At 43.3% G+C, this 23347-nt stretch overlaps 1 protein-coding gene across 5 annotated transcripts in view; it reads left to right on the forward strand.

The window, feature by feature from the left end:
- Positions 1–6: 6 nt before the first annotated feature.
- Positions 7–23347, forward strand: part of RAB22A (RAB22A, member RAS oncogene family) — a 66590-nt gene continuing 43249 nt past the window's right edge. For all 5 annotated transcript variants that reach the window (XM_040459727.1, XM_040459726.1, XM_040459725.1 and 2 more), the window contains exons 1-2: positions 7–132; positions 1124–1203. In XM_040459727.1, the coding sequence (XP_040315661.1) occupies positions 97–132; positions 1124–1203 (116 nt within the window). In that variant the 5' untranslated portion in view covers positions 7–96. The remainder of the gene's footprint in view (positions 133–1123; positions 1204–23347) is intronic.

Raw genomic sequence — 23347 nt, forward strand, 5'->3', positions numbered from 1 at the left:
CGTGCGGCGGCGCCGCCGGGGGATGCTCGCGCTGGGCCCGGCCTCTCCCTCTTCAACTTAGGGCGGCGGCGGGCCCGCGCCCCTGGCTCCCGGGCCATGGCGCTGAGGGAGCTCAAAGTGTGTCTGCTGGGGGTGAGTGGCGGCTGGCCGGCCGGGAGGGCCGCGGGAGGCCGGGCAGGCCGAGGACCCAAGCGTGCCCAAGTCCCCTCCGCCCCTTCCCCCAGCCTCCGTGCGGGACTTGCCCCGGGACCCTCCCTCCGGCCCCCGGGTCATCCTTGCCCCCCTTGCCACCCGCCCCTGAGGGTCCTACTGGCCGGAGGGACCCTCTCCCCTGTTCCTCCCTGGAGCCCAAGGACTCCTCCCGCCCCCAGAGGGTGAGGAGCCTTCCCTGCCTCTCCGTTGCATCTAGGTTGAGAGCAGCTCCCAAATAGTTTCCTACTAAGGTACTAGTTAGAAGTTGGCCAAGTCTTCCAGAGTGAAACCAATAGCAGGTCTTCAGGTTTTACAAGCAGCGTCCTCTCCTTTCTGGTTTGTTTGGAGTTTTTGAACTTGTGGGTTCGCGCGGGCGGGGCGCCGCCCCCGTCTCGCAGAGTTAGTTTCTTGGGGGAAAGTTCAGATCACGAAACTCCAAGAACTAGTTGGAAGCTTCAGCTTCCTGCCTTGTCAGGGCAACTTTGCCTCTTGAGATCCCGCTTTGCGCAGTGAATGCTCTCTTGCCTGAGTTGCTGCTTTAGAGAGTGAAAGGGATTCCAATCACTAGCCTTCCCCCTTCCCAAATAGGGTGGGGCTGTGATTTATCAGGGATTACTCAGAAGGAATTCAAGAGTTCATAGTTTACTTATACACGTTAACAAGAGAGTTTGTCACTTTTCACACTAAGCAGCAACTTTGGGTTTTTCAGAAGATTCTAATGGCTCCTAAAAACTGCAGAACCCCTCTCCTGCAGTGCATTTTGAAATCTAATTACTCCCGCTGGATGTTTATGAAAACCTTCTTTGTGTCTCTTAACTTCTGAAACTTAGCATGTACAGTGATTTTTCTGAAATCCTGAACCCATGGCCCAATGTAGTTTTCGCTGTCTGCAAGCAAGGAGATTTATTTGTGTGTCTCCCTTCTCTTTCAGGATACAGGTGTAGGTAAATCGAGCATCGTATGGCGGTTCGTGGAAGACAGTTTTGATCCAAACATCAACCCAACAATAGGGTAAGAGATTAAATCTGTTGAATATGTAGCTAAAGGTGTATTGGAAGTCCTTCCAAATTAACAAGTGTGTTACGGGAGAGGGAGTGGGTATGCGTTCACCGGTGGCAGTCTCCCATCATCTCTGGAAGGACTTGAAAGTACAGTGAGGACCGGTGTGTTTTGGGAAAGTTGTCTTTTGATTTGTGAGGTGAACACTTCAAACTAAAAATACAAGTTACAGTTTCAGGTAGAGTGTACTTCAGTCTGTAAATATGAACGACAATTACGTCTTGAAATAAAGCAGAAGAAAAGAAAGAGGTCCTGGTAATACTCTTTCAGGGACATCAACCGAAAGATACTTAGATGGTTTTAGTTCTTTTCCTGAAAAGTGGGAGGCATCTGTCAGACCGGGAGGGCTGGCACATGGGTAAGTGGACGCCCAGGACAGCGCTTCTGGCCGCGTCACCACTGCTCCTGTCTCCTTCTCATACATTCCTGTGCAAGTAGGAATCATGAATTAATACATTAATGTTGAACTGGCAGCTTTTTCCTGGTGTCTGGCTCTTGGGGTAAGTGAAACTGACTGGCTATATAGGTTTTTGACTGTGAGAAAACCTTTCAGGGCAACTAAGTATTGTGATATTAAGACTTTTGCTGTGAGAAGTTGTGTCTTATAGGTTTTACTACTGTGCAGGGCTTATAAAATTAAATAGCTTCTATGCTATGTTTATTGCAAACCCCCAATCAAATGGTATCTTCCATTTAAAGAAACATTCAGTGCTCCTGCAGAAACAGTTTACAACGTACACAATCCCCTTTGCGGGCATGGAGGTGAAACCACCACTATCGTTTTGAAATTAAAATGCCTTTCTGTATCCTTCAAGAAAGAACTGCGTATGTGCACTTGTGTAAAACGTGACCTCATCCGCCTTCGGGCCTGCCTGTTGCTACCTGCCTGGGAAAGCGAAGTGACAGGAAGTGATAGCAAGTAGTGCTGGTGACTCAGTGCGTGACACGTTTCACACCAGGTCAGAGCTGGAAACACGTGTCTGGAATACGCAGACACCACCTTGGTGAAAAGTGCTCTCTCAGGCGAGGAGACAGAACAGGAGGGGTATGGTTCCGGTGGTGGTGGTGTGGCCGGCAGCCCCGTCCTGGGCGTCCACTTCCCCAGGCTGGCGGACGCTGGGGTTCCCCACCTTGGCTCCCGCTCCCTTCGCCAGGAGGTCTTGGCTCACGTTTCACAGGCAAGAGGAAGATGAGGTTTTCCCTTCATTTCCCTCCACCTGTCCTGGTTTCTTTTCTCTCGGCCTCCGCAGGTATCTTCCTCCTTTTGTGACCAGCTCCCCTCACACCCGAGCCCTGGAGCCCCCTCATCACCACTTGTCCCTTTCTTCTTCCCGCGCTCCGCCTCCTTGTCACGGCCTGCAAAGGTGTCCCCGACTCACCCGGTCCTAAGACCATACCATTTCCCAAGCCTGCCGTGCCGGTGGCGGGAACTCCTGGAAGAGAGGTTGCTGCTGCCTCAACTGCTGTTCCCTCTTGGACCTACTGTTGTCTCCATTCCACCCCCAGCATCCCACCAAAACCACCTTCCCTCCGTACTGGTTTCCATCGAGTTGACAAAAACAAGAAACAAGGGCTTTTTTTTCTTTTTTCTTTATTCACTGAGCGCTTTCTATATGCCACATGCTGGACTGGGTGCTGGTAATTTAAGCCAGGGGTCAGCAGACTGGACCTTTGGCCTCCCTGCTGTTTCTATAGATAAAACTTTACCGAATCACAGTCGTACTTACGCACATACATACGCACATACTTACGCACATACTGTGTCCACTGCTCTCTGGCTACAATGGTAGGGTTGAATAGTTGTGACTAAGGTCCTGTAGCCCAGAAAGTTAAAAATATATGCTGTTTGGCCCTTCTCAGAAAGTTGGCCAACCCCTAATGTAGATAGAATCGGTTCCTGCCCTGGTGGACCTTCCCTACAAGGAGGAAAGAGATACATCCTAAAACTAACGTGCAGGAAGTGATTTATTGGACCTTTATCTGTGCTACAAAAGAGAAACATGGGCGTGTGCTGAGAGCATGATAGGTAACGGGGCTTGGCCAAACAAAAGGAATGGCTGATTCTCAAGGGAAACGGTGGAGGTGTAACGCATTTGGAAGCCCTGTTTAAAAATTGGAAGATGAGTGGATTATGCAGTCTTTAATTTTAGCTGTGTTGGAGGGTGCATGGTAGTACCTCACTCTGGTTTTAATTTCCATTTCCCAAAGATGGACGGAGGGCATAGGTGCAGAGGGAGGTAGAGGGGCAAAATGTCTAAATTCCCATTTTCCACCGAAAGCTCCAATTTAAGTCCAGGCCTGATGGCGCCTAGGGCCCATGCTTCCCCTCACCCCACCCTGTATGACATATGTGGCCATTAGGGAAGGCCCATGAGTGTGGGAGGAGTGAGGGCCTTAGGACGGGAAGAGGGATGGCTACCAAGTTCTGCAGGGGACGAGGTCCAAATCACGGGTTGGAAATATGGGCCTGGCCCTAAGGGGAAGCCTGGAGAAGCTGACTTGAGACTACAGTGCACAGGTGAAGTTGAGTTGTGGGGGGGATGAGAGCGCTCGTGGGAAACGTGGGGAGCAGGACACTGCTGGGGAAGACCTCCATTTGCAAAACAAGCGTTGGGGGGCGGGAGAGGAGAAGACAACAAGGGAGCATGATCACGGAGGAAGAGAACTAGGGAAGACAAGGGTTGCCCTCCAGCACACCAACACCTGGTAAGTGGTGTTGGAGCCTCCCCTGAACTCCAGGACCTGGCCACCCCCCCCCCCCCCCCGCTATGCCCTGTTCTCCCGCCTCATAGTTGCTGCCGTCCCCCCGCCGCTCACTTCCCTCAACGCCAACAACTAGTTAACTTCCACACTTCAAAAACTTTCTTCTTAAACTTTTGATTACAGTTTCTTTTAAAGAGCAAAGGTGTTTTTTGATCAAGTCCAGTGTATCAATTATTTTTATAGTTCATGTTTTTTGTGTCTTACACATCCATCCAAAATCATCAAGATTTTCTCCTATGCTTTTGTCTAGAGTTCTTACGCCTTTATGTTTGAAATCTTAGTTTGTGACTTAATTCTACTAGCTGTAGTTTACTGTGCGAAGGAAGTCAAGGATCATTTTTTCCCATGTGTCAGTCTAGTCATTATAGCAACATCTGTTAATGATGAATTCTGCATTTATTTAATTAAATTACCTTGGCGCCTCTGTCAAAAATTAGTATGTATGTGTAGGTCCATTTCTGTTGCATGGATCCATTTGTGTATCGTAGTGCTAGTACGATACGTGGCCCTGGTTGCTGTAGATTTGTAGACATCTTGAAATCTGCAAATGTTGAAATCAGGCAGTGTACGGCCATTGTATTCATATTTTTAAAAATCTGTTTGACTCCTCTCAGTCCTTTATATTTCTGTTTGAACTTTAGAATCGTAATGCCCAATTTGTGAAGAAAAGAAAAACAAAAAAACCCTGAAATTGTCATTGGGAATATAGCTAATCTACTGAATAATTTGGAGACAGTCGACATCTTAACAATATTGTGTCTTCTTATCCGTAAACATGGCATACTTGTGCACTAATTTATTTCTTATTTCTGTCCACAAAGTTTTTTAGTTGTCAGTGTGCAGGCTTTGCACATATTTTGTTAAATTTTTCCCAAGTAGTTTGTTTTTATGATTAGCAGATGGAATTTTTTTATTTCAGTTTTTATTTATTTATTTTGAGAGAGAGAGAGAGAGAGAGGGCACGTGAGAGCAAGCACACGAGCAGGGGTGGGGCAGAGAGAGAAGGAGAGAGAGAGGAGGGGGGAAGAGAGAGAATCCCAAGCAAACTCATGCTCAGCATGGAGCCAAACGCGAGGCTCAATCTCATGACTGAGATCATGACCTGAGCTGAACGCAAGAGTCAGCCGCGGGACGCCTGGGTAGCTCAATCCGTTGAGCCTCCAACTCAGCTCAGGTCATGAACTTGTGATTCCTGAGTTTGAGCCCCATGTCGGGCTCTGTGCTGACAACTCAGAGCCTGGAGCCTGCTTTGGATTCTGTGTCTCCCTCTCCCTCTGTTCCTCCCTTCCCCCCCCCCCCACACTTTGTCTCTCAAAATAAAGATTAAAAAAAAAAAGAGCCAGTGCTTAACCAACTGAGCCACCCAGCTGCCCCTAATTTCAATTTATTTTTAATGTAATTTATTGTCAATTTGGCTAACATACAGTGTGTAAAGTGTGCTCTTGGTTTTTGGGGTAGTTTCCTGTAATCTCAATTTTTTTAAATGTTTTTATTTTTGAGAGGGAGGGTGGGAGCATGAGTGGGGGAGGGGCAGAGAGAGAGGGAGACAAAGGATCTGAAGCAGGCTCCACACTGTCACTGCAGGGCCCACTGTGGGGCTTGGACTCATGAACCGCGAGGTTATGACTTGAGCCAAAGTCAGCCGCTTAACCGACTGAGCCACACGGGCACCCCCCTAAATTCAATTTTTAATTGTTTGTTGCTGAAATATAGAATAAATTTTATTTATATGTGTTGGCCTTGTATCTTGTGACTTCCTAAATTTACTTAGTTCAGGCACTTTTTTCATAGATGCTTTGGGATTTTCTTTTTTTATTTTTTTTTTTTAAAAAAAATTTTTTTTTCAACGTATTTATTTATTTTTGGGACAGAGAGAAACAGAGCATGAGCGGGGGAGGGGCAGAGAGAGAGAGGGAGACACAGAATCGGAAACAGGCTCCAGGCTCCGAGCCATCAGCCCAGAGCCTGACGCGGGGCTCGAACTCACGGACCGGACCGCGAGATCGTGACCTGGCGGAAGTCGGACGCTTAACCGACTGCGCCACCCAGGCGCCCCGATGCTTTGGGATTTTCTTAGGTGTACAATCATGTCCTAGGTAATAGACTGTTTTACCTCTTCCTTTCCAATCGGTATGTCTTTTATTCTTTTTTTTTTTTTTTTTGCTTGCCATATTACATTAGCTGAGACCTCCAGTACTTTGTTGAGAAGTGGTAAGAGCAGATGTCTTTACCTTATTCCCGATCTTGGGGTGGGAAACATTGGATCTTTTACCATTAAGTTAGATGGTTAGGCCCTAGGTTTTTTTATAGGTGCCCACTGTCAGGTTGAAAAGAAAATGTTCTCATCTATCCCTAAATCAGTGAGATCTTTCATCAGGAATTATGTTGAATTCTGTCAGGGGGTTTTGTTTTGTGTTTTGTTTTTACATGTTTTGAACTGTTCTTATTTTCTTTTTTAGTCTTAAAATAGTGGATAACAACAATCTATACTAAAATATTAAATGTGTTCCTAGGAAAAATTTCACTTGGTTATTGTGCGTTATATAATACATTATTGGGTTTGGGGGCACCCGGATGGCTCCGCCGGTTAGGCGTCCAACTTCAGCTCAGGTCATGATCTCATGGTTCATGAGTTCGAGCCCCACATGGGGCTCACTGCTGGCTGCCCATCCCCCACTCATTCTCTCTCCATCTCTCACCCCCCACCCCAAAATACATTATTGGGTTTGATTTATTAAGATTTTGCTAAGGGTTTTTGCCTCTATGAGGTGAAGAATTATCTATAGTTTTCTATAATGTCTTTTTCTTGTTTTGGTATCAGGGCTTCATAAAATAAGTTGGGAAATGTTTTCTCCTTTTCTACTTTTTTGCAAGGGTTTATGTAGAACTGGTGTTATTTCTTCCTTAAAGGTTTGGCGTGATTCACAAATGAAGCCACTGAGTAAGGAGTTTTCTTTGTCAGAGAAATTAACTACAGGGGCGCCTGGCTGGCTCAGTTAAGCATCTAACTCTTAATCTCCACTCAGGTCCTGATCTCACGGTTTGTGAGTTGGAGCCCTGCGTTGGGGTCTGTGCTGTCAGCTCGAAGCCTGCTTAAGATTCTCTCTCCCTCCCTCCCTCTCTCTGCCCCTCCTCATCTCTCTCTCTCTCTCTCTCTCTCTCAAACATTTTTTTTTAATTATTAAAAACAAAATTTTAACAACAGATTAAATTTCTTTAGTAGATACAGGTGTATTCATTTCTTCCCAAGTAAGCTTTGGTAGTTTGTGTTTTTCAGTGAATTTGTCTGTTGTATCTATTTTTTAATTTATTGACATAAAATTCATTTAAAACATTTTATTATCGTTTTAATATCTTTAGGATCTGTCCAGTTTACTAATTTTAATGATCTTTTCAAAGAACCAGCTTATTTCATTAATATTTCTATATTTTCTATTTCATTGATTTTTGCTTTTATCTTTGGGTTTCCTTTTTTTTCCTCATTTGCTTATTTTGGCTAATTCTTTTTTTTTTTTTAAGTTTTTTAACCTGGAAGTTTACAATATTGATTTTTAGGGCCTTTTTTTTTTTTTTTTTTCCCATTATATGAGCATTCAGAACTGTAAATTGGGGCTCCTGGGTGGCTCAGTCAGTTAAGCATCCGACTTCAGCTCGGGTCATGATCTCACGCTCCATGAGTTCGAGCCCCACATCAGGCTCTGTGCTGACAGCTCAGAGCCTGGAGCCTGCTTTGGATTCTGTGTCTCCCTCTCTCTCTGCCCCTCCCCGGCTCATGCTCTGTCTCTCTCTGTCTCAAAAATAAAATAAAAACATTAAAAAAAAATTTTTTTTTTAAATTAAAAAAAAAAAGAACTGTAAATTTCCCTGTAAGAACTGGTTTAAGTGAATCCACAGATTTTGATACACTGTATTTTCATTTTCATTTAGTTCAGAGTATTTCCCTTGTGATTTGCTTGACCTGTTGGTTGTTGAGAAGTAGTCCCTAACCTCTAATTATTAGGGATTTTCCCGAAATTTTTCGATTATTGATTTCTAGTTTAAATCTATTGTGGTCAGAAAATGTATTCACTATTATTTCAAACCTTTTACATTTGACATTTGTTTTATGGTCTAGAATATGGTCTTCGCGAATGTTCATGTGCACGAGAAAAAAATGTGTTCTATAAATGTTAGCTTGGTTAACAGCACTGTTTATGTCTTTATCTTTACTGTTTTCCCCCCCCTCTCATTTGCAGTGACAGGAGTGTTTGAAATCCAACCCGAATTGAGAATTTGTCTATTTCTCTTTTGTTCAATTTAATCAATTTTTGTTCATGTATTTTGAAGCTCTTAGACTGAGTGTTTCCACGTGTCGCATTATTTTTCCTAATAACTTGACCCCCTCACCATCATAAAACATCTTTTTCCCTGATAATAGCCCTGATTCTGAATTTTACTTTAGACATTAATACAGGCTCTTCAGCTCTCTGTTGATTAGTTTTGCGTATCTTTTCCCATCCATTTACATTTAACCCGTTTATATCATCTATTTGAAGGAGGTTTCTCGTAGACAGCATTATGGGTCCTGCTTTTCAGCTTAATCTGACAGTCTCTACTTTTAAATTGGAGTGTTTAGACCTTTACTGTCCAGCACAGTTGCCAAAGCCACATGTGGCTATTTGAATTTAAGTTAATATAAAAAATTTAGTTCCTCAGTCATACAAGCTATCTTTCAGTTCTCATGGAAAGAAGCTATGTTGCATAATACTGATTTGCACCATTTTGGGGGCACCTGGGTGGCTCAACCAGTTAGGCGTCTGACTTCGGCTCAGGTCCTGATCTCACCGTTCGTGGGTTTGAGCCCCACATCGGGCTCTCTGCTCTCAGCCAGCACAGAGCCCGCTTCAGATCCTCTGTTCCCTTCTCTCTCTGTCCCTCCCCCACTTGCATGCATGCATTCTCTCAAAAATAAAATAAATATTAAAAAAGACAAACCATTTTTACTTATTTGAAAAGAAAAAAACATTTTTATTTATTGTAACTATCAATATGGTTTGGCTTAAACCTACCATCCTGCTGTATTTTCCTATTTGGCCCATGTTAGTGATTCCATTTCAACTCCACTATCTGCTTGTTAGCTCTGTTTCTTTGTTTTTTATTTTGGTGGTTGCACTAGGATTTACAACGTACTTTTTCAGTCTACCTTCAGATAATACACAATTTTCACATATGGTATAAGAACCTTACAAGAATATACTTTCATTTTCCCTCTTGTGCTTTGTGCTATTACTGTGATATGTTTCACTCTTCACTCCTGCATCTTACAAGATTCATAATATACTTTTTTTTTTTTTGGCCTCAGTCAGAATGGATCAACGATCCTTTAAAGAGACTGTTGGTCTTTTTTTCTGGGTCCTTATGCCAATATCACAGTTTTTTCCCTTCTGTATCTTTGTAATGAGTCTTAATGTCCAATGATGTGGCCTTGTGTTGTTCTTCAAGAATGCCTTGCCTTGCATTTCCACATAAACATTAAAAAATTGTCTTGTCCATTCTCACACATACCAACATGTTAATCTCCACTGTTTCTGATTGGCATTCCACTGAATTTATAGATCAGTTTGGAAAGAAATGACATTTTGATGATAATGAATTTTCTAATATATGAACCTTGATTATTCTTCCATTTATTAGACAAGCTTCTTTATTTTCTTTCAGTATTTTTTCTACTTCTCTATATAGTGGACTTGCACATTTTTCATTATATTTATTCTAAGGGTTTGATGTTCCAAAGCAATTTTATGCTGTTAATATACTACATGGTACTGTTTTGAAATGTACTTATTTCTAATCTTAAACTTTTTATTTCTTTTTTTTATTGAATTGAGTAGGATCTCCAGTACAATATTGAATAGAAATGTGGTCCTGGGTATCCTTATTCTAATCTTAGGGGGAAAGCTTTCACTGTCATACTATTAAATATATTTGCTGTAGGTTTTTTGGTTTTTGAGTGTTTTTTTTTTTTTTTTTTTTTTTTTTTTTTTTTTTTTTTTTTTTTTTTGTTTTTTTTTTTTTTTTTTTTTTTTTTTTTTTTTTTTTTTTTTTTTTTGGTCCATGCGCCTTATTACAGAGTGTCCTTCTTTACATCATTTGCTGGGATTTTTTTTTCTTTTTTTACATGAACAAGTGTGGGGTTTATCAAAAGATTTTTGTACATCTACTGGATCAGTCATGTAATTATTCTCTTTTACGCTGTTAATGTGGTAAATTACACTGCTGAATTTTCTTGGAATAGATCCACTTAGATCATGATGTATTATTCTTTTTATATATCACTGGATTTAGTTCGCTATTTTTTGGGCTTTTTGTGTATGTTTCAGTAAGATTGTCATGTAATAATTTTGTGATGTGCATGTCAAGTTTGGTGTCAGGGTTTTGCTTCTCTTACAAAATGAGTTGGGATACTCTTCTACGGAAGAGTTTGTATAAAATTGCTCTTAGTTTTTAAGTGATTAGCAAAATTCATCAGTGATGCCATCTGGGCTTCTAGGCATCCTTGTGGAGTGGAGTTTAAGGAGCCAATTTCTTTTCAGAGTTGTAAGATTATTCATTTACACATTATCTATTTCTTCTTGTATTGGTTTTGATATTGGAGTCTTGTGGGTTTTTTAAGGATTTTGGCTCTTCCATAAACTTTTTCCAATTCGCATAAAGATGTTAAGATTCTAAACTGATACCCCTTTTACATTTCTGACATGAGTTTTGCCCTTGATCGGCTCTACACTATGTCTACTTTGTAATTCATTAATTTCTGCTCGTATCTTGATTGTTTCTGTCCTATTCAATGTGCTGCTCTTTTCTAACGTCTCGAGGTAGATGATTATATCATTGATTCTCAGTCCCTATTTTTTTCATGCCCGCAAGATGGGGAGGGGCAGAGAGAGACCATCCCCAGCAGGGATTCCGATATGGACCTCAGTCTCACGAACTGTGAGATCACCACCGGAGCCAAAATCAGGAGTTGGACACTCAACCGACTGAGCCACCCAGGCACCCCAGTTGTAGCGATTACATTTTGAAACCTTAACCATAGCTCTTGCTGATTCCAACAAGTTTTTGTATATCATAATTTCCTTATCATTCATTTCAAAATGTTTTTCACTTTCTGGTAAGATTACATCCTTGTCGGGGGGGGGGGGGGTTGGGGGCGGCGCCTGGGAGGCTCAGTCGGTTGAGCTTCCTACTTCGGCTCAGGTCATGATCTCACAGTTCTTGAGATTGAGCCCCACATCAGGCTCTATGCTGACAGCTCAGAGCTTGGAGCCTGCTTCAGATTCTGTGTCTCCTCTCTCTCTCTTTCTCTCTGTCCCTCCCCAACTCACATTCTGTCTCTCTCAAAAATAAATAAACGTAAAAAAATAAAAAAACAAAACAAAAAGATTACATCCTTGGGGCGGCTGGGTGGTTCAGTCGGTTAAGCTTCTGACATCGGCTCCGGTCATGATCTCACGGTTGATGGGTTTGCTGTCAGCATGGAACCCACCTTGGATTCTCTGTCCACACCCCTTCTCTCTGCCCCTCCCCTCCTTGTGTGTGTACACGCTTGCTTTCTCTCAAAAATAAACATTTTTTTAAAAAAGATTACATCCTTTTTTTAAGTGTCATTTAGATGTGTTTCTCAATTTTCCAATATAAGGAAGTTCTCTAACTTTCTGTTAATGATTACTGACATAATTGTACTGAGGTGACAATGTAATTTTATGATTTAAGTCCTTTAAAATATGATGCAGTTTACTATGTGACACAGCATATGTCAATTTTAGGAACACGTATTCCATATGTGTTTGAAAAGTTTGCATACTGTGCACCTGTTAGGTGCTGTATTCTATGAATGGAATTAGGTCAAGTTCATTAATCATGTTGTTTATTCTTTCTGTTATCCTTGCTAGTTTTTTAGTGTATCTAAATCCAGCAGTTACTGAGAGAAGTGGATTAGAAACTCTCACCATGGTTATGTGTTTGTCTGTTTATCCTGTTCATTCTGTTTCATTTTATCAAAACATTAAGTACCTATAAATTTAGAATTTTATATCTTACTGGTAATGCAAACCTTCTAACATTCTGAAATGTACTCTTTTAAGTTCTAGGGTGCGTTTTGCCTTGAAGTATAATTTCTTTTGGTTGGGAATTGCGTGCTGCATATTTTCTCATTCTTTTGTTTTTTAACCCTTCTGTATCTTTATATTTAAGGTGGGTCTCTTGTAAGCAGCTTATGATTTGATTCTGGTAATGTATCTGGTAGGGTGTATATAACCAACACCCTAATTAAACTCCAGAAATTTACATCACCTCAGAAAGTTCCTTCTGTGAGTCTCATTCCCCTAAGCAGCAGCTGTAGTGATCTCAGTCACTATGGATGAATTTGCCTGTTCTTGAATTTCACCTAAATGAAATAAATGGTGTCTAGTTTATTCTTCATAAAACAAATGTTTTGGAGATTCAGCTGTGTTGCTACATGTATTATAGTACTGCGTATTTTTTAGTTTGTGAGTGATGTTCTCATATGAATAGGTCACAATTTATCTCTTCGGGTTTTGGACCTCCAGATCGTTTCCAGGTTTTGGCTATTGTGACCATAGATACTGTAAACCTTCTTTTACAAGTCTTCTTGTGCACATAGGTTTTCATTTATTTCCCTTGGGTAAATAACTAGGTTTGGAATTTCTAGTTCACAGAGTAGGTGGATGTATAATTTCATAAGAAGTTTGCAGACAGTTGTCTAACGTAGTTGTATCATTTTACCCTCCCACTATCAATCAATGTGTAGAATTCCAGCTGTTCTACATTCTCTCCTGTATTTGTCTGTCTTTTTAACATTAGTTGTCCTAGTGGAATCAAAATGGTATCTCACTGCACTCTTAATCTGCATTTCCGAGATGACGGATAATGTTACGTATCTTTGCGTGTGCTTTTTTGTCACTCGCCTGTCTTTTATGAAGTGATATTCAATATTCAGGTCTGTCGCCCATTTTCATTTAGGGTTTGTTTTATTTTTTATTTTTTAATTTTTTTTAATGTTTATTTATTTTTGAGAGAGAGACAGAGCATGAGCGAGGGAGGGGCAGAGAGAGAGAGAGAGAGAGAGGGAGACACAGAATCTGAAGCAGGCTTCAGGCTCCAGGCTCTGAGCTCATACCATGGAGCCTGACGTGGGGCTCAAACCCACAAACTGCAAAATCATGACCTGAGCCGAGGTCAGACACTTAACTAACTGAGCCACCCGGGCACCCTTGGAGTTTGTTTTAATTTCCTTAATGAGTTCTTCTGGTAAAGAGGAGTTTTAAAGTCCACGCTATCAATTTTGTCTTTTTTATTTATTTTAAAAAAATGTTTTTAACGTTTATTTATTTTTGACAGAGACAGAGCATGGGCGGGGGAGGGGCAGAGAGAGAGGGAGACACAGAATCCCAAGCAGGCTCCAGGCTCTGAGCTGTTAGCACAGAGCCCGACGCGGGGCTCGAACTCACAGACCAGGAGATCGTGACCTGAGCCGAAGTCAGCTCAACCGACTGAGCCACCCAGGTGCCCCTCAATTTTGTCTTATTTGATTCATGCTTATTTGGTCCTCTCTAAGAAAATTCTGCCTGTCCCAAAGTCTCCACAATATTCTTCTATATTTCCTTCATAGTTTTAGCTTTACATTGAGTTCTTTGGTCTATCTCAAATTAATTTCTCACCCTTTCTGTGGATCAGGAATCTGAGTGGCTTAGCTGGTAATGGTTCTAGCTCAGAGTCTTTCGTGGTGTTGCAGTCAGTTGGGGCCGCAGTCAAATGAAGGCTTGGCTGGGACTGAAGGATCTGCTTCCAAGATGGTGCCCTCACACAGCCGTTGGCTGGAGGCCTCAGCTCCTCAGAACTCTGCCATGTGAGCCTCTCCATAGATATAGGTCCGCTTATATGTCCTCAGAACAAGGCCGCTAACTTTCCCCAGGACAGGCGAGCCACAAGAGAGCGAGGGGCAGTCTGCAGTATCTTTTATGACGCATTTAGGAGTCCCCTGCCATGGCTTCTGTTCATTAGAGAGGTGACCACATTACCCACCCCACATGTGCAGCACACAGAATGGCGCTCCGCTCTTGAAGGGGGGGGGGGGGTTGAAACACAAAAACGGGAACATATTCTATAGCTGCCACAATTACATTAAGTGAACTTTACAACTGTGATCATCCCTGATGGGTCTGATTGTGAGCCAACATCTGAGAAATTCAAACTGAGAAAAACATTTTACTAAACAACAGGCTTGTAATCTTCAAAAGTCCAGAAAAGTCAAGGAAAGACTGAAAAACCGATCCAGGTTGAAGGAGGCTAAAGAGTCATGACCACTAGTTACAACATGTGACTTTGAACTGGATTTTTTACCCAAAACTCGATCACTGGGACAGTTGACAAAACTCAGATGGGTTCTGAGAAATGCATGGTGATGGTGTATCGTTAATTTCATGATTTTTAGGCTCGTTGTGCTAATGGAGGAGAATATTCGTGCTGTTAGGAAATGCCTGCTGACCTTCAGAGGTAACGAGGCAGCTTATTGTCACATGGTTCAGGATAAATTCTGTGCTCCTAAGTTTTCTCTAAATTGAGGACTGTTTTAATTTTTTTCTTTTTTTTTTTTATTTTTTTTTTTTTTTTACAACTGGCTGTTTGGTGTAAAGAAAGCATGATTAACATTGTGCTCTCGGTGCTTCTTCGCCTTCCACAGGCCCTCAGAGCCCAGGGCCCCTTCCTCTCCCCAGATGGGGACTCCTGACTTTGGCCAGCCGCCATACCTCACTCTGGGCCGCTCCACCCCTCCACCTGAATGGCCCACCTAACTAGCAACTGTGACATTAAATTTCTTGTTATTGGGGCACCTGGGGGGCTCAGTTGGTTGAGCATCCGACTTCGGCTCAGGTCATGGTCTCGCAGTTCGTGAATTCGAGCCCTGCATCGGGCTCTGTGCTGACGGCTCGGAGCCTGGAGCCTGCTTTGGATTCTGTGTCTCCCTCTCTCTTCACCTCTCCCCTGCTCATGCTCTGTCTCTCAAAAATAAATAAATGTTTTAAAAAAAATTTTTTTTAATTTCTTGTTATTTTACACACATACTGCCATATCCATTGCTGCTCATTCCTTCCTGGAGAAGTGAGTTTTCATCCGACGTCATTTCCTTTTGGCCTAAGAACTTTCTTAGTGTTTCATGTATTCCGGGCAACTGGCGACAGGTTCCCTCAGTTTTTGTTTATCAGAAGACGTCGTGCCTGTACTGTATTCTCACTTCTGAAGGATATTTTTGCTAGCTAAGAGATTTCTGGGTCGATTTTTGTTGTTACCGTCGTGTACCATAATGATTCGATACTTGTACCTATTGTGTTGTGTGCAATAAGTTTAGTTAACACCCATCACCACGCATAGTCCCAAAAGCTTTTTTTCTTGAGATGAGAACTTTTAAGTCACTCTCTTAGCAAGTCTAAATACACAAGACAGTATTATTAACTATAGTACCACGCCGTACGTTACATAGTCGAAATGGGTGAAGGTGGTCAGAAGGTACAAACTCCCCGTTGTAAGTCCTGGGGATTTAGTGTACAGATTTTTCTTTCATGATTTTAAATATGTTATTCTGTATATTCTGGTCTCATGGTTTCTGTTGAGGGGCCTATAATCATCCTTAACTTTGTTACTCTATATGTGATGAATCTTTTTATTTTGGGGCTGCTTTTAAGATCTGCTATCTTTTTTTTCTCTTTTTTTCAGCAGTTCACTATAATATGCTGGGTGCATAAAATACTCTGGATTCATTGGATCAGAGTTTCTTAGAATAGAAATTTGATTATTTGGGACATTTTCAGCCATTATTTTTATTTTATTTTATTTGAGAGAGAGGAAGAGAGAGCAAGTGAAGGGGCAGGGTTGGGGGGGTGGGAGGACAGAATCCCAAGCAGGTTCTGTGCTGTCAGTGCAGAGCCCTATGCAGGGCTCAAACCCACCAACCATGAGATCGTGCCCTGAACCGAAATCAGGAATTGAATGCTTAACCGACTGAGCCACCCGGGGCCCCCCAGCCATTATTTCTTTAAATGTTTTGTCTACCCCATTCTTTTGCTCTGCCTATGGGATTCCAGTTATAAGTATATTAACCTGTTGGATATGATCTAACAGATGACTGAGTCCTGGGGCTTCTGAGTTTGTTTTGGTTTTTTTCCATCTTTTCCTTTGTGTTCTTAGGATCCTGTTTTTTCTGATCTGTCTTTAAGTTCAAGTGATCCTTTCTTCTGTCTCTTAAGTACATCTAGTGTATATTTTTATTCAAATACTATCCTTGATTGTAGAGTTTCATAGGATTCTTTTTTATATTTTATATGCTTCGATTCCCCATCTGTTCACTCGATCTGATTTTTTTTCTTTAAGTCCTGACTGTATTTATAATAGCCTCTTTTAGAGTGCCTGTCTGCTAATGCCGACATCTGGATCAGCTCAGGATCTATTGCTGTTCACTCTTTTCTCTTTTTTTAATTTTTTTTTTCAACGTTTATTTATTTTTGGGACAGAGAGAGACAGAGCATGAACGGGCGAGGGGCAGAGAGAGAGGGAGACACAGAATCGGAAACAGGCTCCAGGCTCTGAGCCATCAGCCCAGAGCCTGACGCGGGGCTTGTACTCACAGACCGCAAGATCGTGACCTGACTGAAGTCGGACGCTCAACCGACTGCGCCACCCAGGCGCCCCTCACTCTTTTCTCTTGACCTTGGGTCACGCTGCTTTGCATAGCTAGTATTTTTTTCTTATATACTGGATACTGCAGAAGATAGGTTGCAGAGATCTTAGATTCTCTTATCTTCTGTTGAGGAGTGCTAAGTTCTGCTGGAGCAGACAGTGAAATTAGGGAGCTCTTACACTCGGTTACGATGGTTGTCTCAGAGTGTCGCCATTAGCCTCATGGCAAATCCTTCTTCCCAGGATATTGTCTTTTCCTCTCAGGTACTGTTTGTGGGTTTTCATTCAGGGTGTTCTCTGGGCCCCTGTGAGTTGGCAGGATTCAGACTCCCAGCTTTTTCCCAGCCTTCTGAGAGTTGCTATCCTTGGAATCTCCCCCGTGTGTGTGCGCGGTTCGGAGTCAGCCGTGGATTTGAGATGAGTGTATGTATAGATTCAAGGCTCTCCCCTCTGCAGCTCCTTCCTTTCTAGGACATTCCCACTCTATTTCCAGCCACAGCAGTGGCCTCGAATGAGGTCCTCTAGCCAGGAGCACTGGTTTTCCACTTGACCAGTTGATGGCGGTTATTCCGGTGCAAGTTACCGGCGCCACTGCTGGACTCAGAACTCCCCAACTAGACTTTTAATTTCAGTGTATATTTTACCTTTCGTATAGTTACTGATGTCTTTCTGTTTAAACTTATGGTTCTCCACTTTGCTTTTTATTTACCCTGCCCTATATTCTTTCGGATTGAATTTTGTTTTGTTTTTAGTGCTATGTTTCTCCCTTCTGTTATCTTGGTAATTATACATTGCTTTATTATTCTTTAAGTGTTTACTCTAGAAATTACTTGATGCATCCTTGACTTATTTGAGTCTTAACATAAATTACTTTCACCACATTTTCCAACAATACAGGGGTCTCAAATCTAATTTCTCTGCTTCCTGCCTTGCATGCTCCTATAGTGTATTTTAATTCTAGATCTCACAGGACATTTATTATTGTTATACAGTGAACATTCATGTTGATTTCTTCCATATGTCTACTCTCTCCATTGCTCTGCATTCCTGCTGCATTTCTGACCTTCCATCTGGGATCATTTACTTCGTTGTGAAGAACACTATTTTGTATTTGCTTTAGTATCCTCTTCTGGTACAGGGTTGTCTACCTGAAAATGTCTTAATTTTAATTTATCTTTTTTTTTTTAACTGAGCTTTTATTTACATGCAATAAAATGTGTAGTTCTGTGAATTTTTACCTTGTGTCTGTTCAGGTACCATCGAGATACAGAATATTTCCATTCCCTCAGACAGCGGCCTTCCTCGTATACCTACCCCGCCTCACCAGCATAACCACGTTCTGCCTTCTGTCACCGTAGAGTACGTGGGTGTTTTGTGAACTTCATGTAAACAGTCATATTACTTATACTCATTCATACTGCCTTCTTGTGCTCAACACGCTGTTATTGAGGTTTATCCATGTTCCTTTTTATTGCTGGCTAGTATCCTATTGTGTGAACGTCCCACAATTTGTTTATCCAGTCTCCTAGTGACGGACATTTAAATAGAGTCCAGTTTTGAGCTATTATGAATAAAGCGGCTGTGAATATCTGCATACAGTTCTTTTTGTGGGCATCTCCGTGTGTTACTCTTGGGCGCATGCCTGAGGGTAGAATTTCTGGTTAATAGGCATGTTCGTTACCTGTCTTCGTGTAACACATTAATTACCCTTACACTTAGCAGCTTAAAAAAGAAAAAAAAAAAAAAAAACACAAACATGCATCATCTCTCACAGTTGTTGTGGGTCAGGAATTCGGGAGCAGCTTAGCGGGTGATCCCGGCTCTTGGCCATGTAGACCCCTGCCTCCGACCGCTTGAGTGTCCTCACCACACAAGAGCCATCATCCTCAGGATGAGGAGTCCGTGAGAGCCTGGGATGGAAGCTGCGTGTCTTTATGACCACCTGTCATTTCCGTGACGTCCTCTTGGCCGCACGGAGCCCTGTGCCCCGCGGGAGTGGCCCGTGCAAGGACATCGGCGCCAGGAGTGAGGACCCCGAGGGCCGCCTGGGTGCTGGCTGCCGCGGCGGGTTGAAAGGCGTGTGTAACTTTTGAAGAAAGTAGTGTTTTCCTGCATGGGCCCCCTCGCTCCCCCCACTCCCCGCCGGCAGTGTGTGAGCGCCCCGCAGGCTGCTCGGCCTCCCGACACCTGCTTTGAATCGTAGGTCGGGATCGCTTCGGAGGTTCGCTTTCGCTGAGCATAGAATTCCCGGTTTTTCCTTACTGTCTCTCGGATGCTTCCGGAAACACGTGCCCCGTTCGCTCCCAGCTCCCTCCGCCCCCCTGAGGTCAGGAGTCAGGCTTGCTTCTCTCTTGACTTCGTGTTCTTCCTCCGGGTGCCTCCCACGTTTCCCTTTCTCCTTTGGCCTTCCGCTGCCCCCCTTTGGGGTTCCAGGAGAGGCTCTCCTTGTATTTATCCTGCCTGGGTTCGTGGTACTTCGGGCACCTGTGGTGTGATGCCTTTCAAGTTGGACGGTTGTCAACCGTTATCTCTTCAATACTGCTTTTGTTCCATTTTCTCTCCTCGTCTCTCACTGTCACGCGGCTGTTACTGTAGTCTAGAAGTTTCCATGTCGGTGTCCCATACTTCTCTGTATTTTCCTTCATTCTTTTCCTCATGCTTCCGTCTACGTATTTTTCCTCGCCCTTCATCCAGTTCGTTAATCACTTTTTCATCTAACTAATCTGATTTGAAGCCTGCTTAAAGAACCATGAAGTTCTTGACTTCAGTTAAAGTTCTGGTATATCCATTAAGGTTTGTTTTAGTTTCCCTTTTCTCTGCTGAAATTGTTAGTCTGGGTTTGGGTTTTTGGTTTTTAAATTTTATTTATTTACTTTAGGTAATCTCCACACCCGGCATAAGGCTCCGACTCACGACCCGACGTCAGGAGTTGCATGCTCTCCCGGCAGAGCCAGCCAGGGACCCCTGGGTTTTTGTTTTCTTAAATGGGCTAGACATGGTTATTTTCAAGCTCATTTTTAATAACATAACACAGGGGAAAGTGTTATGGATTATTGGAGTTGGGTAATGGATTCTACTTTTGTGAGAATTTTCATAATAAAAGTTAAAAATAAGCATGTCTGATAACCAATCCATTCTCCAGATGACCTTCTCTTCGTTGTCTTGATTGTTGATCACAGTGACTTATCCCCTCTTATGCACAGCATTTTTTAAATTGCATTCCAGACATTGTTTATTACGGTTTTATAAATAATTTGAGCCTCTAGTTCAGGGTCAGCAAACTTACGACCCAGGAGCCAAATCCAGTCACACCAGTTCGTGTACATACTGTTCATGGCCGCTCCTGCGCTACGGCGGGAAAGGTGACGAGACCGTGACCAGCAGGACCGCAAACATTGGCCTTTGACAGAAAAAGCTCACCGGCTCCTGCTCTACATGTTTTCCGCCAGACTCACAAATCCAGTCCCTACTTCCGCCTTCTGCCGCCTTCACCCCAAACCTAGGACTCTGGGCCTGGGTGACGGCTTACAGTTTCACAGCCTCCCTGCGGTGTTACCTCGTCTTATCTTTGCGTGTATGATTCCAGCTACCTGAGCACGCTTACTGTAGAACACGCCTGTAGATGCTCTGCTTATCTCGTGACGTGTCCGTCACACTGTTTTCTCGTTGTGGGAGCTCTCCCTGAACACGGTCGCTTGGTCTCTGTTTTGCCAACTTGCCACTTGCTGCAGTGCTCTGTCCTCCGTTCTGCCAGATTTTACGAGGGTTTACCTGCGCCTTGCCCTAGCCTGAGTCCTCGAAGGCTTTATTTCTCGGGCCTAACACGGATTGGCCCTCTGGGTGTGTTTTGGGGGGCATGACAGGAAAGGTGTCCTGCTCCCCTCGTCTTGCGCTCCAGAGCTCCTTGCTTCCTCTTTAGAGGCGGACCTGGCTCTCTGAATCGAGCCCTTCTTTTCCTCTGTCTCCACAGTCTTCATCCACTCCCATTCACCCCAGACACACGACTTCCAACTGAAAAGCATTCTGTCGTTGGATCTGTGTTCATTTGTTAGCCTTTTAGGAAATGGCGCCTGTCTTCTTCCCTCTCACTGTCCATCCCGTCAGACCTCAAATCCAGGAGACATCCTTGAGTCCTCCTTCATTTTTACACTTTATATTCAATCCATCTGTAAGTCTTGTTTGTTCTTGGTCTTAAAATACATTCATATCTTTACACTGCCCTTCGTATCGTCTTAATTTGATAGTATCAATTGGATGGTCTTATTTTTCTTTAAAAATCTTTAGTGGCTTCCTATTACCCTGTGAGAATAATAACTAGAAACTTCACTGTGATTTTTATCACTTTTTCCTCTCTCACTGCACTGCGGCCACGGCCCTTTCCAAACACCTGTTCTCTCCTGCCTCAGGGCCCTTGCACTTCCTGTTTTCCCCGTTTTGAAATGTTTTCTTCTTTCCCAATTTTCACATGGCTAGATCTTCTCACGTGTTAGGGTTTATCCGAGAGGTTTTTCCTACCGTTCGATCTCAAATTACCACTTCAATCACTATCACCACACGATGGTTTGATATCTTCATAGTAAGTAAAAATCCTTAATCGTTCATCTATTTATCTACCTATTTATTGTCAGCTCCTACCACACCAGTAGAAGTTCTGTGAGAGGAGAAACCTCATCTGAAAAGATCACAAACGTATCCCCAGTGCCTAGCCCATAGTACTTGCTGAGTAACAAGTTGTTCTTTAATTACAGGATTTCTGTAATTGTGTACTCTTACTGGCTTCTGCCCCATTATTCCTCTGGAACCCCTGTTGGAGAGTTGAACGTCAGCTTGCGAGTAGCCAGATATGAGCTACAGGTTGCTTTTTATTGTATTCGTTCTCTCTAGAAGTATCTGGCATTGTCTTGATACCCTTTTTTTTTTTCCTGCAAAGCCTCTGGCGTCCCGGGACACAGCTCTGATTCTCCTCCTCCCCACCTCTTGGGGTAGTCTTCTGTTTTGTTTCTCAGCCTCAGTGTCCGGATTCTGTCGGGCGCCGCGGGCGTAAGAGCTCAGTCCCACGAGGCCACGGGCACTTCGCACGCCAGCTGCAAGTTGTGAGCGCCCACACTTCTGCCCGACGTGGCCATCACCTCGAGAGTTCCCACAACAGCCCCCGCTTCAGGTTGGATAATTTGCCAGAACTGTTCACAGAACTCAGGAACACGCTTTACTTACGTCTACTGGTTTAGTATAAAGGACACAAACGAACAGCCAGATGAAGAGGTGCATAGGGCTGGAAGGGCCTTGTCAAGCACAGGAGCTTCTTGTCCCGTAACGTTGGGATACGCCACTAACCCAGCGGCTCTTCGAACCCAGTCGTTAAGGCGTTTTTACAGGGGTCTGATTACTAGGTGTGATTCGTTGAATCGCTGGGCACTGGTGATTAGCTCCACCTGCAGCCCCTCACAGCTCCCCAAGGTTGCGGGATGCGACTGAAAATTCCAGCACTCTAGTCAGTATTTGGTCTTCGTGGCAACCGGTGCCTCCCTCCCCAGTCCCGGGACAGTGTCAGAGCCGCCAGGAGTTACCTCCTGAGAACTAAAGACACTCCTGTCACTTCAGAAATTCCAAGAGATTTAGGGTATTTGTATCAGACCCTGATGACAAAGACCAGATGTATGTTTCTCATTATACCTCATTCGCCTACGCCTCATTGGCATCCCAGAAAGGGGGAAAAGAATGGAACGAAAGAAGTAATTCAAAAGATAAAGGGCAAGAACTTTCCGAGATTGATGAAAGTGACCAATATGTAAATACAAAAATATCTCTAAACTCTAACCAGGATATATACAAAACAAACCGTAGCCTAGATACGCTGTAGTCAAACTGCTCAAAACCGAAGAGCAGATCTTAAAAGCGATCAGAGGGGGTATTAAAAAAACACAATCTGTGTGGGAGAACGGTGATAAGAGTTATCACCGACTTCTCAACAGAAACACAAGAGGACGGAAGACAGTAGTACGGCATCTTCAGGTTGGGGGGTGCAGAGGGGGACCTGCCAAGCAAAAATTGTACATCCGGCGAAATTTTTTCTCAAAACTAAAGGTGAAATAAAGACATTTTCAGACCGGACCCGGGCCAGAAGAAATGCTGAAAGAAATTGTAAAAAGACTACTGGCTTTAAAAATAACAATTACTGTATTTATCACATATGAAGAAGTGTAAGGCAGCAAGAATACAGTAGGTGGGAGGGGGATTCGTTGAATTACACCATCCTAGATCATGAGTTGTTCGTCAAATAGCATGTTATGTGGAAATACGCCAAAATTTGCAGTCACGTTATAATCTCTCGAGAAACCACTGAATAAATGGTCACACAAAAAGAAAGCTAGAGGGGCGCCTGGGTGGCGCAGTCGGTTAAGCGTCCGACTTCAGCCAGGTCACGATCTCGCAGTCCGTGAGTTCGAGCCCCGCGTCAGGCTCTGGGCTGATGGCTCAGAGCCTGGAGCCTGTTTCCGATTCTGTGTCTCCCTCTCTCTCTGCCCTCCCCCATTCATGCTCTGTCTCTCTCTGTCCCAAAAATAAATAAATGTTGGAAAAAAAAAATTTAAAAAAAAAAAAAATC

Source organism: Herpailurus yagouaroundi, unplaced genomic scaffold (assembly GCF_014898765.1).
Source record: "Herpailurus yagouaroundi ecotype Mexico unplaced genomic scaffold, PumYag 246, whole genome shotgun sequence".
Lineage (NCBI taxonomy): Eukaryota > Metazoa > Chordata > Mammalia > Carnivora > Felidae > Herpailurus > Herpailurus yagouaroundi.